This window comes from Alosa pseudoharengus, unplaced genomic scaffold (assembly GCF_046254945.1).
Source record: "Alosa pseudoharengus isolate Yale_2024_CS ecotype anadromous, Long Island Sound unplaced genomic scaffold, YU_APseudo_1.1 YU_APseudo_1.1_scf_8, whole genome shotgun sequence".
Classification (NCBI taxonomy): domain Eukaryota; kingdom Metazoa; phylum Chordata; class Actinopteri; order Clupeiformes; family Clupeidae; genus Alosa; species Alosa pseudoharengus.
The window spans coordinates 18,390,414-18,404,188 of record NW_027468870.1 but is presented as its reverse complement, the minus strand read 5'-3'; the positions used below and the strand labels follow the sequence as shown (position 1 = coordinate 18,404,188).

Below are 13,775 nucleotides of genomic sequence, written 5' to 3'. Positions count from 1 at the left end.
TTGTGGAAATCAGCCTAATTCTATAGAAAGAACTTGGGGCTATGCTTTTTATATAAATCCACTTGTTTTTTACCTGTTACAATTTCACAGAGGTTACATAATCAGTGCAAGAAACATAACAACGTGCTATCAAGTGTTCAGTGCAGTTGCAACTGAAGTTATGAAAGAGATCTCCAGCATGCTAATGTAGGTGACGCTAATATTTTAGGATACTAACATGTTTGTATGTTGTTCATACAGCCTTGACCTTGTGTTCTAAGACACAAGTGTGCTTTGTTTGCAAATTTACCCACACACAAAAATATACACCCGAATTCAAATTCACTCCAAAATCACACACTCACTCTTGAATAAGTCTCTCTCTCTCTCTCTCTCTCTCTCTCTCTCACACACACACACACACACACACACACAAAACTGAAATTCACGACTTCCCTCTTTGCCAATGGAACATGAAGCAGCCATCACCCAAAAGGAGAAGTGCATCTAAAAGTGAGGCATGTGACGTTAGAGGACAGTACTAAGCTGACCCATTCCTCCACACACACGTATTCACCGCATTCACTGACCGATCCCTACTCACGCACATTCAGCTCAAACAACATGAGGTAAATATCTTTTATTTTCCATACACCTTATAAAATGTTATGTATCTCTTACATGTTAAAAGCTATGGAGTGTGCAAATGTTTCATGCACTTTAGAGCAACATGTATATTTCCCCCAAGTATTGTTGTGTACTATCTTATTTAGGCCAAACAGGCAAGTCGTATGAGAAACGTCCAGGACATTGGCAAAGAATTCCATACGACGACACAGAATCCCCTGCACACACGCCATGCAATCAAGGAGGCCTCCCCTGCCACGCAAGCCTGTTCTTCCCCCTAAACCGAACATCCAGCCCTCCCTGACAGGGGGCTCCCAGAGCAACAACAACACCAGGCAACTTCACCCCCATCTCACCCTGCGGAGGAATGAGGTCCAGTTGCAACCTTCAGAGAAAAGGAAGACCCCAGCGCATCCAAAGCCCCTCAGTACAGGCCTGTATGGCAGAGGCACCACAGAGGAGTTCCTCACACCACTGGCGTCTCCCAAGGAAACAGGTCTCACTGTGAAAGAGGGAGGAAGGAGAGATAAGCCGGGGTTACAATGGCCAAAGCCACTCTGTAAGTTGGCACCTCAGCATGGATGTCGATCAGGTAAAAAGCACTGTGTTTTGAGCTGTTGTCAGGGTTGTTGGAGGCTGAAGAATAGCTTTACTGTGAATCTGCAGCAGAGGAATATGTAAGGGTTGAGGATAACTTTCAAGCCACAAATGCAAATTGGAGTGATGTGTGGCAATAATGTACATTTAAACGTTCCGCATATAGTGCAGACATGAGCGCGCCGACACTTGCCATGCACATCAATTTAAATTCTTTAACTGACAAGCATCTGAGAAACTGGATTTTATTGAGCAGCACTGCCAAAAATACAACCGAATCATAATCGACACAACGGTGGTGGTGGCTGAGTTTGGTATATGGGGTTGTATTGAAAGTAATGGAATCTAATGTAATCAAACTACGCATGAGGAGACCACCACAATCATGTCAGCGCCTATGTGCGGAGGCCTTTAGTGTCACATAAACTACACCTGTGTTAGCCTACTAGGGGTGTGTTACAGACCGCCCAATCAAAACTCTTTTATGAAAACAGTAGAGGCGTGGAAAGAGAATGCATTCTATTAGGAGACTTTAACCAGAGACTTTCTAATGAGGAGACACAGCACTAACACTCCATATAAATACATGGGGTTCATTCGTACCGCCAATATGGCAGTTGTCTATATCCCGCCCCTTCTGCGCGCAAAAGTCGACATGTGAATACATCATACCAATCATGTGTTGTGTTGTGAATACATCGTGCCAATCATGTAGTATATTGTGAATACATCATGCCAATCATGTGTTGTGATCTCACTGCTGGAGTGAGGTTGGTGTCTTGAAGCCTTGCACACGCATAGTTCTGCCTGAAATAGATGCCCGATAAGTGCCCAAAGTGTGTTGCAATATGGCTGCCTAAAAGGACTTTGCTTTAACATGCCATCACAGACTTAATGGGAAGGATTTCTATAAGATTTTAGTCCGTGCAATTTTTTGCCCACTCATTCAGATGAGTATTTGTGTGTCAGGTACTGATGTTATGTTTTTTTTTTGTTTTTTTTTTTAACCCACCACCACCCCCCCTCATTGGGGGACTTAACTTTTTGTTTTGTATTGTTTTTTTTTTTTGTTTTTTTTTCTACAAGCACTATTCAATAACAATTCATAACAATTCAAAAATCAAAACAAAAGACATATTTAAAGAAGAAAAAAAAAAAAAAAAAAAAAAAGAAATTACCTTACATATTTCATTTAGTTTGCCCCCACACGCACATTTTAAATTATATATTAACCCCTACCAAATCGCCCCCCTCCCAAGGAAGAGAGTATATTTTATGAGTATACTTATATTCAAATACTCTCATATTTTCAATTTGTTTTTTTTTCCTGCCCAGTCCACCCTTCTCTTTCTTTTACTTTAACCCATCTATCTGCATATAATGTTTTACCCATCTCATGTGCCATTATACATTCTGTTTTACCCATCTCATGTGCCATTATACATTCTGTTTTACCCATCTCATGTGCCATTATACATTCTGTTTTACCCATCTCATGTGCCATTATACATTCTGTTTCACAGTAATATCTAATATAATTTTTAAATCTTCTTATGTTCAGTTTTTTTGCATCTGTCATTTTCTTGATAAACATTTTACCTAGCAGAAAAATGATATTTTGAAGTGATTGACTGCCACTTGTCAAGTCACCCAGAAGTGCTGTGGACAGATCTAGGTGTAAGTTTATATCACATTGCCGTAGCCAGCTTTGAGCTTCAAGCCAAAATAAAGCAGTTGGAGAACAATACCAAAATAAATGATCAGTTGTTTCCTCTTCTTCTAAACAAAAACGACAGTATGGATTTGTCTCTATACCCCAACTATGTAACATCTTTTTAATATTTAGATATTTATAAATTAGCTTATACTGGAAAAAACGTACTTTTATGTCTAATGAAGAGTCATACAAAATGTTAAAGATACATTTCCATGGAATTGGACAGTCTATCATTTTTTCCCAGCTATCAAAAATTTTGTATGGAATTTCCACCAGTTTATCTGTTTGTAAGTAAAATCTATATATATCTTTATTAATTTTTATTCCATCAAGCCATTTATACTGCTTTATGTTTGGTCTACATACTAAATTATTTTTACAGTTGGCCTTGATTTTTTTTCCAATCTAAAGGCACTGATGCAATTAATTGATTGTACTGTTGTATGGTACCTATATTTCCATATCTAAGTGTTATTTGTTTATATGACAGGATTTCACTCTTTTCATTAACTATATCTTTAATAAAAATAATTCCTTTTCTAAACATCCGCTTAAAAAAGATTACATTTCCTCCCATTTGAATATTTGAATTAAGCCATAAAATTTGTTGTAATATCTCTTCATTATTTTCTGGTGGGTAATACTGAAAATGTAGCCAGCTTCGTAATGCTTCCAGTAAGAAGGCAGAAATATTAATAATGCTTTCTATCTTAACAAAGTGTGTTGGGTGTATCTGTAAAAATGGGTATAGTTTTTTTCAAAATATTGGATGAATCCTTTCTAGCAGCTTACTTGAAAACCAGTCTGGATTCAGATAGAATTTTTGTATGAGAGACGCTTTTAATGATTTATTCATAGATTTCAAATTCAAGAGTTTTATACCACCTAACTCATAATCATTATAAAGGTATGCTCGCTTAATTTTATCTTTTTTGCCATTCCAAATAAACTTAAATATTTGTTGTTCATATTCTTTAAAGAAAGCTTCAGTTGGTGAAGGAAGTGCTAACATTAAATATGTAAATTGGGACACTATTAAAGAATTTATTAGTGTTACTTTACCATAAAGAGTCAGATTCTTTCCTTGCCAAGGTTGTAAAATGGCACAAATCTTATTTAGTTTAATTTTATAATTGATTGTAGATGTGTTCTGTGGTATATAGATACCAAGTACATTTATGGCTCCGTCTACCCATTCCACTGGTAGATCACAAGGAAGATTAAAGTTAGTACCCTTCAAAGGACCAAGTCTCAATATGACATTTGTCATAATTGGGCTTCAGTCCTGATAAAGTTATTTAAATCTATAATAAGGTTTTCCAAGGATATATTGTCTGGTTCAAGCATAAAGCTAGAATCATCAGCATACATAGAAACTTTAATGTTAATACCATTTAATTCCAAACCTCTTATCTTCACATTAGATCGTATTCTCATTGCCAAGATCTCAATTGCAATGATGAAAAGATAAGGGGATAGAGGGCAGCCTTGTTTGACTCCTCTTCCCAAGGGTATTGGTTTTGATAGATAACCATTATTTAAAACTTTACAAAGGGAATCTCTGTACATTGTTTTGACCCACTGTATTAAAGAGTCCCCAAAATTGAAAAACTTTAAGCATCTAATAATAAATCCCCAATCTATTTTATCAAAAGCTTTCTCGAAATCAGCAATGAATATTAAACCAGCTTTCCTTTTTTGATCATAGTTTTCAATTACCTCTAAAACTTGTCTAATGCTATTTGATATATTACGTCCTTGTATAAAACCTGTTTGGTCATTATGTATTATTAGTGGTAATACTTTTTTAAGTCTTGTAGTGATGCATTTTGCCAATATTTTTGAGTCATATCCCTGTAAAGTGATTGGTCTCCAATTTTTAAGTTGGGTAGGGTCTTTTTGTGAATCTGCAAGCATGCCTTTCTTGTAAGAGTAATTAAAACAATTAAGCAGTGATTTTCTTATATATTCATAAAAAACTTGATAGACTTCAATCAGGATCCCATCCAGACCTGGTGTTTTTCCTTTTTTAAATGATAATATTGCCTGCTGTAGTTCTTCTTCTGTGATGAGACCCTCACATGACTGTTTTCGGACATTCGTACTGATGTTATGTTAATATCCGTATTTATTCTGTGTCCTATATTATATTCTGCTAATGCACTGCATATATCTATATTATTCTTACAACTATTATAATATTACTGCTACTACATTGCACATATCTGTACATGTTTTTCATACATTGTTCATATTACATAGCCATATTTATTCTGCTCTTATAAGGTAACTGCTAATACACTGCACATATTTATATTTAATTTATATTACTTTAAACCACCCTCTGTAAATCAACTGTACATATACTACTGTCTACACTGCACTATATTTGTGCAGTGCACTTGACCTGTCTATGCATTACCTGCCTATACTTTGTATATCACATTGCACTTTTCTGCTTTTTTTGCACTTCTGGTTAGACGCAAACTGCATTTAGTTGTCTTTGTACTTGTACTCTGCACAATGACAATAAAGTTGAATCTAATCTAATCTACTGTTGGACAAGACTTAGACAGATCTCTATTCTAGTTCATCCCAAAGGTGTTTGATGGAATAAAAACCTGTTCTATGTGGGACAGTCAAGTTCTTCCATAATAATCTCACTCAACGTCTTAAAGGATAATTCTGGTATTTAGCACTTTGAGTTGCACAGTTTTGAAAACGAACGTTAAGGGTTGTTTTAAGGACATGTTTGTGCATGCCTATAGGCAGCCACTCTGAAGCAATAAAGGCGATTCAAAACGAGTCAGAAAAGTCGAAACAGGACCAATCGTCAAAATTTCGGTGTCCACCACTCTAGTTCATCCAAAACAAACCAGAAAAGGGACTCAAAGTGTTAAATACCGGAATTATCCTTTAATGAATCTGCTTTTGTGCACTTTCATACTGAAACCAAAAGGTGCTTCCCCAAACTGTTGCCAATATGTTGTAAGCTTAGAATTGTCCAAAAGTCTTAGTACCGGTATACTGAACCCTTAAATTTCCCTGAAAAAAATTCCCTTAAATTTCCCTTAAATCTTCCTGAAAACTCCCTGAAAAAACATTATTTTACCATTATCCCTCCACTTTTTCATCAATATGTACATGTTCATCTATTTATTTGTATATCATTAATATCTTACATCTTTTAAAATTCCTATCTTTTTCTTTTCTTTATGCTGTTACCACAACCCCATAGAATTTCTAACACTTCATTGCTGCTCTTGCCTTTTAACAACAGGGACAACATTGGAAATAAGTCTCTGACTTTATCATTTGACATGGCTTTTAGTTCTTTTATTATCTCAAGTATGGTGCTTATGTCTAATAAAATGACAGATGTATAGAAAAACTATATGGATGTGCCCACAGCAGCATAGTGTGAATGAGATAATGTTAATGATAACATAGCGGATGCCACAAAAACAATGAAAGTACAATCACAGACAGTACACTGATAGTAAATAGTACTCACTCATATTTTGACCTATTCATGTTTGCCCTATGTCTCTATTTCAAGCTAAAGTAACAGGTTACAAGGCTTCAGCTGTAGCACAGTCACAGACCCTTTCTCTCTCTCTCTCTCTCTCTTTCTCTTTCCCCTTTTCCATCTCTCTCTCTCTCTCTCTCTCTCTTCCATCTCTCCCTCTGTTTCAGCACCAGATGGGAGTGAAAAGGCAGACAGTGGGGGAGTGGAGAGTGAGCAGCCCCTGCCAACCCCCTGCAGGCCCACCGAGCACAAGCCCAACCAACCGTGCCACTGCATGTGCCACCAGCACCGGCCTGGCATGAAGCTGGTCTGGGTCCCGGCGCTGGATGGAGCTGGCACCCCCGGGCCTGGCATCCCCGCAGGGAAGAACACCGAACAGAACACGGAAGCCACGTGGGAAAGGGCAGATGAAAAGGAGAAGTCGGCCAGAGGGGAAGTAAAAGAGGCTTGTGCCCATACAGAGGAGCCAGACTTACGAGAGTATGAGTGTATGATCACCGCCGAGACACCAGTTCCTGTACCGGCACAGCTCTCAGTGCCGTCTCCCCCCATGAGGCGGCCCCAGCGGGCAGAGACACCTCCGCAGCCTCCCCCGCGTCCACTGCCCAACACTAGCCCCAGACTGGACACTAAATTCAAGACAAACTCTCCAACTCCCCCACGCAGGGCTGAGTCCCCTTCCCCAGGCTCCAAAGCCAATCTCTCCGTGGAGAGTCGCCCCCTGCCCCCCATCCCCGTTCCCCAGAGCTACAAAGAACGCACCCGACCCGTTCTGTCCTACATGCTGTCCCCGCGGGGTTGTCCTCCACCAATCAGAAAGCAGTCCGTCAAGAGCAAAGATGACACATATGAAACCTACAACTATCCTCTCTGTCAGACATCACCAGAGACAGCAGGTGATGGATATTTCAGCTTTGTTCATTATCTTTATTAACAATATTATGGACTGGTATGCTCAAAGTGACCATTAGTGAGCATTTGTGGAACAGCTATACCTGACTTTCTGAAATACCCTTTTTCAGGTGCTTCTACTGTATGTCAATACAAGTCTGTCACACTATCTGCTACAATCAGCCGGGTTTAATTACCATCAATGTGTTTATCACTGAGTGATATTTAGGACATTTAAGATCAAATTAACCTTTGCTGAACTCTCTTTCAGATGTGAACTTGAATAATTTCTATGAGTGGATATCTGTGGAGGAAGAAGAGTAAGTTTGTGCATTATGCTTACACACACACAGAGAGAGAGAGAGAGAGAGAGAGAGAGAGAGAGAGAGAGAGGGGAGAGAGAAAGGTATAGTTATCCAATCACAATAGACACCATTACATTTTTATATGTCTTTCTGTATATAGTATTCCTGTGTACATTGAGATTCAAGCAGATTCTACCCCTGGCCAGCAACCCTTAAAAGAAGGGCACAAACCCGTAAGTTTGACCTATTCCTCCAGATACAGTACATACAGTCATTGGCCACTCTGTGATACTGACTAAAATCACACGATGCATTGAGTTGACCACAAGTATGCCTAAAACTGACCATCACTCTCTTTTACTTAACTTCCCCCATAGAAGCACCGCAGAACTCTCATGGCTACCGCCAAGTGCATGGACCCGTCGATCAAACAGGTGAATGGCCCAGGCAATGCCCAGGTGCGCAGGGCCGTCTCACTGGGTCTCCCGGGCTCCACCATGCAGTGTCCGAGGAAGGCCGCGCTGATGGTCGCGCTGTGGCAGGAGCGGCCTGCAGTGAAGGCCAGCGGCGTGCTGGACTCGCTCAGCCACAGGGAGCGCCAGCTGCAGGAGGTGAGTGGGGGGAACTCAGTAGCAGAGGAGAAACGGAGCGTGTTTTTAAAGGGGCTGTGTGTACATATGTGGAATTTGTTTGTTTAACGCTAAGTATGTTAGCAATGGTAAGCATGGGTTGGAGCCCTCTGGTTGGTGGGCCAGCAGACAGGCAGACCAGCAGACCAATCAGAGGGCCAACAAAGGGTCAATTCTGTAGGATTCAAGTCACCTTGAACACACTAATACATTTGTGATGTCATAGGAGGCGGTGGTAGCGTAGTTGCTAGAGTTGACTTGAGCACTTGACACTGATTACAACGCTGATGTCTGTTGGCCCTTGAACATCCTGCTAGAGCATGTTTGAGGTGTTGACCTCTGAGGAGTCCTACCTGAGTTCCTTGAAGGTTTTGAGGGACCACTTCTTGGGGTCACGAGAGCTGAACGAAACCCTTGTGATCCAAGACAAGAAGAGGCTTTTCTCAAACATCCTCCAAGTATATGAAGCCAGCGAGAGGTGAGAAAACATAGAATACAGAAAAAAATCATAATTCAAAATATATATGTAAGATAGTAATGATAAATAAAAAAACAAGCCTTAGTTCATGTTTATGGAGCATTGAAGGACTCTGGTAGCATGATGTCGACCAACAAACTGTGGGCCATCTCCCAGATTCTTGACAGATTTGCAGGACAGAGTGGATGAGAGTGTGATTATCTCAGACGTGTGTGACATCATCCACCATCACGCCCAGAACTACTTCTCTGTGTACACTGACTATGTCCGTGACCAAGTCTACCAAGAGAAAACATACAGTTCCCTCATGTAAGCACAATGTCCTGGTATACAATCTAATCAAATGCTAGCAACTTAAAGTATGATCTAACTCGAACCACTGCCTTGTATGTAATAATCATAAGTATACAATAGTATGCTAAACTCCCAATAGTCACACAGCTCAGAAAAATTTAGATCTGTGTTAGCGCTCAGCTCATCTTATAATTTATTTCAACAGGCAGACGAACAAGTCCTTTGCCATGGTGATGCGGAGGCTGGAGGAGTCTCCACTGTGCAAACGACTTCCATTCACCTCCTTCCTGCTTCTGCCCTTCCAAAGGATAACTCGACTGAAAATACTCATCCAGGTAGTTAAAAGTTGTGTGCTGACTCTCTAAATATGCAACCGTAGTGTGTGTGTGAGTGTGTGTGTGTGTGTGTGTGTGTGTGTGTGTGTGTGTGTGTGTGTGTGTGTGAAAGTAGTGCCTGAATCAAACACAGACGCTGAACGTTTTGACTTTCTTGATGTCTTTTGACTCATTTCTTTAGAATATTTTGAAAAAAACAGAAGAAGGGTCAAAAGAAGAGCAAGCGTCTTCCCAAGCCCTTGCTATCGTGTCTGAAGTAAGTCAACAGCCATTTTTGATTAGTCTAACTGGTGTTTAGTGTGCTCACATCCCAAAGCAAGATGTTTGCTTGGCAAGGTGATTCCATCATCCAATATTGTGCTCCGTCAGTATTTCCCACACAAATACCATAAGACCATAGCCATTGTAGTCTAATACCCACAATTACAATAGTCTTCTGCATCTTTGTAAACATTTGATGAGCATATACCCTTCTTTCAGATCATAAAGGATACAAACAATCAGGTTGGTAAGATGAAGCAGATGGAGGAGCTAATTAGCATTGCTAACAAGCTGGAATTTCAAAAACTCAAGGTCAGTACATTATGTCTCAGGAATCAGAGCTGGAATGTTGTTAGTGTGGGGGCCCATATGTTTTCCTAAACAAATAACCATAAAGTTATTTGTTGATAGACAGCTGAAGCTGAGAGTAATTAGAGTATTTTGACTTTATACATGAACCATGTTTTCTGATCCATCTGTTGACAAACCACAGGCCGTCCCAATAGTGTCTAAGACACGGTACCTGGAGAAACAGGGCGAGCTCCTGGAACTGTCTAAAGCTGGTTCCCTTTTCAACATCCGCCTCAGATTCCTGCCTGTCTATGTCTTCCTCTTCAACGATCTTTTCATCCTCACCAGTAAAAAAAGGTCAGCTGAACACAAAATGCCATTTAATCAGTGATTATTTTACACAAAAGTATTTTAAAAAAATTCACTGAACAGTGTGTGACTTGTTTTTTTTTTTCCGTAAACACGATGATGCCGGGGCTTGCTACTGTATCCCCAGCTCGGACAGGTATGTAGTCATTGACCACGCTCACCGGTCCCTGGTCCAGGCCCAGGCGGTTGGGGAAGATGAGCTCCGGGCGAGGTTCGAGCACTGCTTCTCCTTGACCCTCCTGGAGAACCACCTGGGTCAACATTGTGAGAGGCTCCTGAGGGCCAATACAGAGTATGTCAACACATACATACAGTACACATGGTTATTCTTTTGACATCTCATCTCATCACATATGTGTAAATATATGAATATACCTTTTGGTCAAATAGACTGAAAGATCTGTCCTGTACACTCATGTCTTGTGTGTGTAGGTCTGATATGCACCGCTGGATAGCAGCACTGCCCTCTCTGACCACACCTCAGAAGAATAACAAGGAGGTGATATATGAAGACTGGGGTGAGTAGCAACCTGCAGCATCTCCAGTGGGGATACGGGGACCAGGGGACCAAAGGTGGGATTCATGTTTAGCATGCGTTCAAAGCAGACAAAATGGTGTTATTTGCACTCCTAAAAATCTGCAGTTTTATAGTTTATAGTTTTATAGTTATAATGTGCTGGTGTAGAATATTATGTGGGGCATTTATTTCTGTTTCATTGCACAACAAATGCAAAACCTGTCAGTTTATTTAATGGTTCTCTTATGTGTACCAATATGATAGTGTGTGTGTGTGTGTGTGTCTGTCTGTCTGTCTGTGTGTGTCTCAGACTGTCCACAAGTTCAGTGTGTGGAACAGTACGCAGCCCAGCAGGCAGACGAGCTCTCATTGGAGCCCACCGACATAATCAATGTGCTGCGCAAGACCAACGAAGGTGCCCATACCTCCCACCCACCTGCCTCAGCTGCATGTTGTTATTGGCATCAAATAACCATTTGACACAAAGTCATTATTGTCTGACATAATCTATTACCTACATCTGTTTTCTTCTGTTGACAACTGGAGGAGAAAGTTGTTTTGATGAGTAATCCACTAATTGGTGATAACTTGGAGCCACCTCCATACAGATGAGCACGAATCATGCTGCTACTCTAGCCTCTCTTCATCTTTATGTATCTCAACATCGGCCTCTTTCCTATTTCTGCTCCTGTTCATCATTAGGGTGGTATGAGGGGATGCGTCTCTCTGACGGACAGAAGGGCTGGTTCCCTCCCACGCATGTGCTGGAGATTACCAATGAGCACCAGAGAAGACGCAACCTCCTCGAACAGTTCCGTCTTAACAAATTAGCTGCAAATGCACCTAAGAGTTAACGAAAACAATTGATTGGACATATTCTCCTTGTCTAGATGTTTTATTAAATTACCATGTTGTTGTACAGTACATCAGAATGTGTTATTTCCAAACAAACTATGTTGTACAGTTTCTGTGTGTTGCCTTTGATAACTGAGACACAGATGAATCACAGTCTCCACAACTCAAACATACAGTTCATATCATAATCTAGTTGACATCATTAACATTATTTGTGTACATTATTTGTATTACTCAAATATGTAAATAAAGGCATTCAAAAATACATAGAATAGAATGTCAGGTTTATGATGCAAAAAAAAACCAAAATGATAAGTTGTATTTGGGCAAAGTTTTACTGCGCTCCCATGTGATCGTTGCCATGGGAGCAAGCCCTTCTTGTGGGAATGCATGGATCTGACCTCAGCGCCATGGCAGCTGTTGCAGGTAACAGGAATTTCACCTCAGACAACAGAAACTTCAAAATGCAAACAGAAGAACGGACACACGCGCACACACACACACATACACACACACACACACACAAGAACAAGCACACAAACAAACACACTTGTTAAAGGCTTGTTAAAGTAGTGGCAAAAATCAGGCATAGATTAACACAGAGAGAAAAGGGGCATCACATACCAACTGCACTGTCATCCACCACTTTCAATAATGTCCTTTTGCTTTTTTTGTCCTTTAAGAACAGAAGAAACATGAGAGTGAGTGAGTCAGTGAGTAATACAGGAAAACAAGTTTAAGTGAAGAGTATGCTCAATGTGCATATCAGTTAGTACAAATCCAGTGTGACCATATGGCTGTAGTCTCACCCATGAGGAAGGGCCATTTCCAGTGCCCAGCCATGCGGTGTGAGCGAGGCCTCCTGGAGCGGGCGGCTGCAGGAGTAGTGTTGCTCTGAGACTGGAAGATGCTCAGGGTGTGTGTGCCTTTGGCAGGATGAACACATTCAACAGGGACCCTAGTTTGGCAAAACACACCAGAATGGCCATCACCGTCAGGTGATTCACTCAGGAAACGACAATATAATCGTCCTCGATGGAAAAAGGCAGGAGGTCAAGGTAGGATATGAAGAAAACCTCATAAGGACTTAGGTGAAAGGCAACTGTTTCATTAAGAGAATCTGACTCTACTTGAACTACGCTACGTAATTATGGGACGGAGAGTGTTATTGACAAACGTCACATGATCAGTTCAGCTGCGTCTCTCACCTGAAGTTGAGGTGGTGGCTGCCAGGAGGCTTCAGATGAGGCTGATATGGCGGCGTGTATCTCACTTCATTGTAGTAGATCCGCCGGCCATCTTTCAGCTACCATTACATGTGGGATGTGGGTGTGCACAATTTGTGAATTAATTACTTGCATGACTTATTTATACAGAATTATATTAGAAATAGTGCACCACTTGCTTGGGATACCTGCCTTTTAGTTTTAGGAAGAGCCTGCTTGAAACACTTAATTAAGATCCAAACACAATAACCGTCTTGATTATATATCCATGAAACCTTTTTCTCTGCACCTCATTTAGTCTTTGACTACCTTTGCCACTTTTATCATTTATACTGTGCAAATATAATATCTATATTTCTCTGTTTCCTTATCTATACATATTCTATACAGATAATTGACCTTAAATACAAATTAAATTCAACCTGCCACATGCCATCATGGTGACTATGTACTCACAGTTTTGATGGTGCCACAGGTTTCTATGCTGAAGCTAAATAAAGCTCGGCTCTCGTTAGTCTCCAGGGGTCGGCAGGTTGGGTTCAGAAGTGAGGTCCATTTAGGGTCAATGGATGGGAACACATCTGATGTGTCAATCAAAACCACTACCCTTCCATCTGGCAAACAAACTGCAGTACAAAAGGGACATTACGGACATCAGCACCTGCTAAGTCATATCTTAATCCTTTAGTAATTCAATAAAGTACATTAAGAGTGTTTTTAATGAGAAAGTGGTCATCATATCTCACAATATATTTTAACTTGTAAACATATTTTACAGTGTAATCAATATGCCAGGACAATACGTTTTAAAAGGCACCATTCATTTATTTTTACCCAGCAACTCCTGCACAGGGAAAACACAGTGTTGTCTGTAA

At 40.4% G+C, this 13,775-nt stretch overlaps 1 protein-coding gene across 1 annotated transcript; it reads left to right on the top strand.

Annotated features, from left to right (window-relative positions):
* The first annotated feature begins 520 nt into the window (after positions 1 to 520).
* Positions 521 to 11,740, top strand: arhgef15a (Rho guanine nucleotide exchange factor (GEF) 15). Its single transcript, XM_076274058.1, has 16 exons — positions 521 to 608; positions 753 to 1,198; positions 6,617 to 7,345; positions 7,612 to 7,660; positions 7,806 to 7,878; positions 8,023 to 8,256; positions 8,592 to 8,752; positions 8,909 to 9,061; positions 9,252 to 9,381; positions 9,563 to 9,637; positions 9,862 to 9,954; positions 10,136 to 10,290; positions 10,430 to 10,594; positions 10,735 to 10,820; positions 11,130 to 11,234; positions 11,522 to 11,740. Exons 2-16 carry the CDS (start codon positions 838 to 840, stop codon positions 11,671 to 11,673), a joined length of 2,721 nt encoding a protein of 906 aa, XP_076130173.1. The 5' UTR covers positions 521 to 608; positions 753 to 837; the 3' UTR covers positions 11,674 to 11,740.
* The last annotated feature ends 2,035 nt before the right edge of the window (positions 11,741 to 13,775 follow it).

Coding starts and splice junctions, on each gene's coding strand:
- arhgef15a (XM_076274058.1), top strand. CDS start 838: ATGCAATCAAGGAGGCCTCCCCTGCCACGCAAGCCTGTTCTTCCCCCT. Junction 7,661..7,805: donor ATATCTGTGGAGGAAGAAGA/GTAAGTTTGTGC, acceptor TTCTGTATATAG/TATTCCTGTGTACATTGAGA. Junction 10,291..10,429: donor ATCCTCACCAGTAAAAAAAG/GTCAGCTGAACA, acceptor CTGTATCCCCAG/CTCGGACAGGTATGTAGTCA.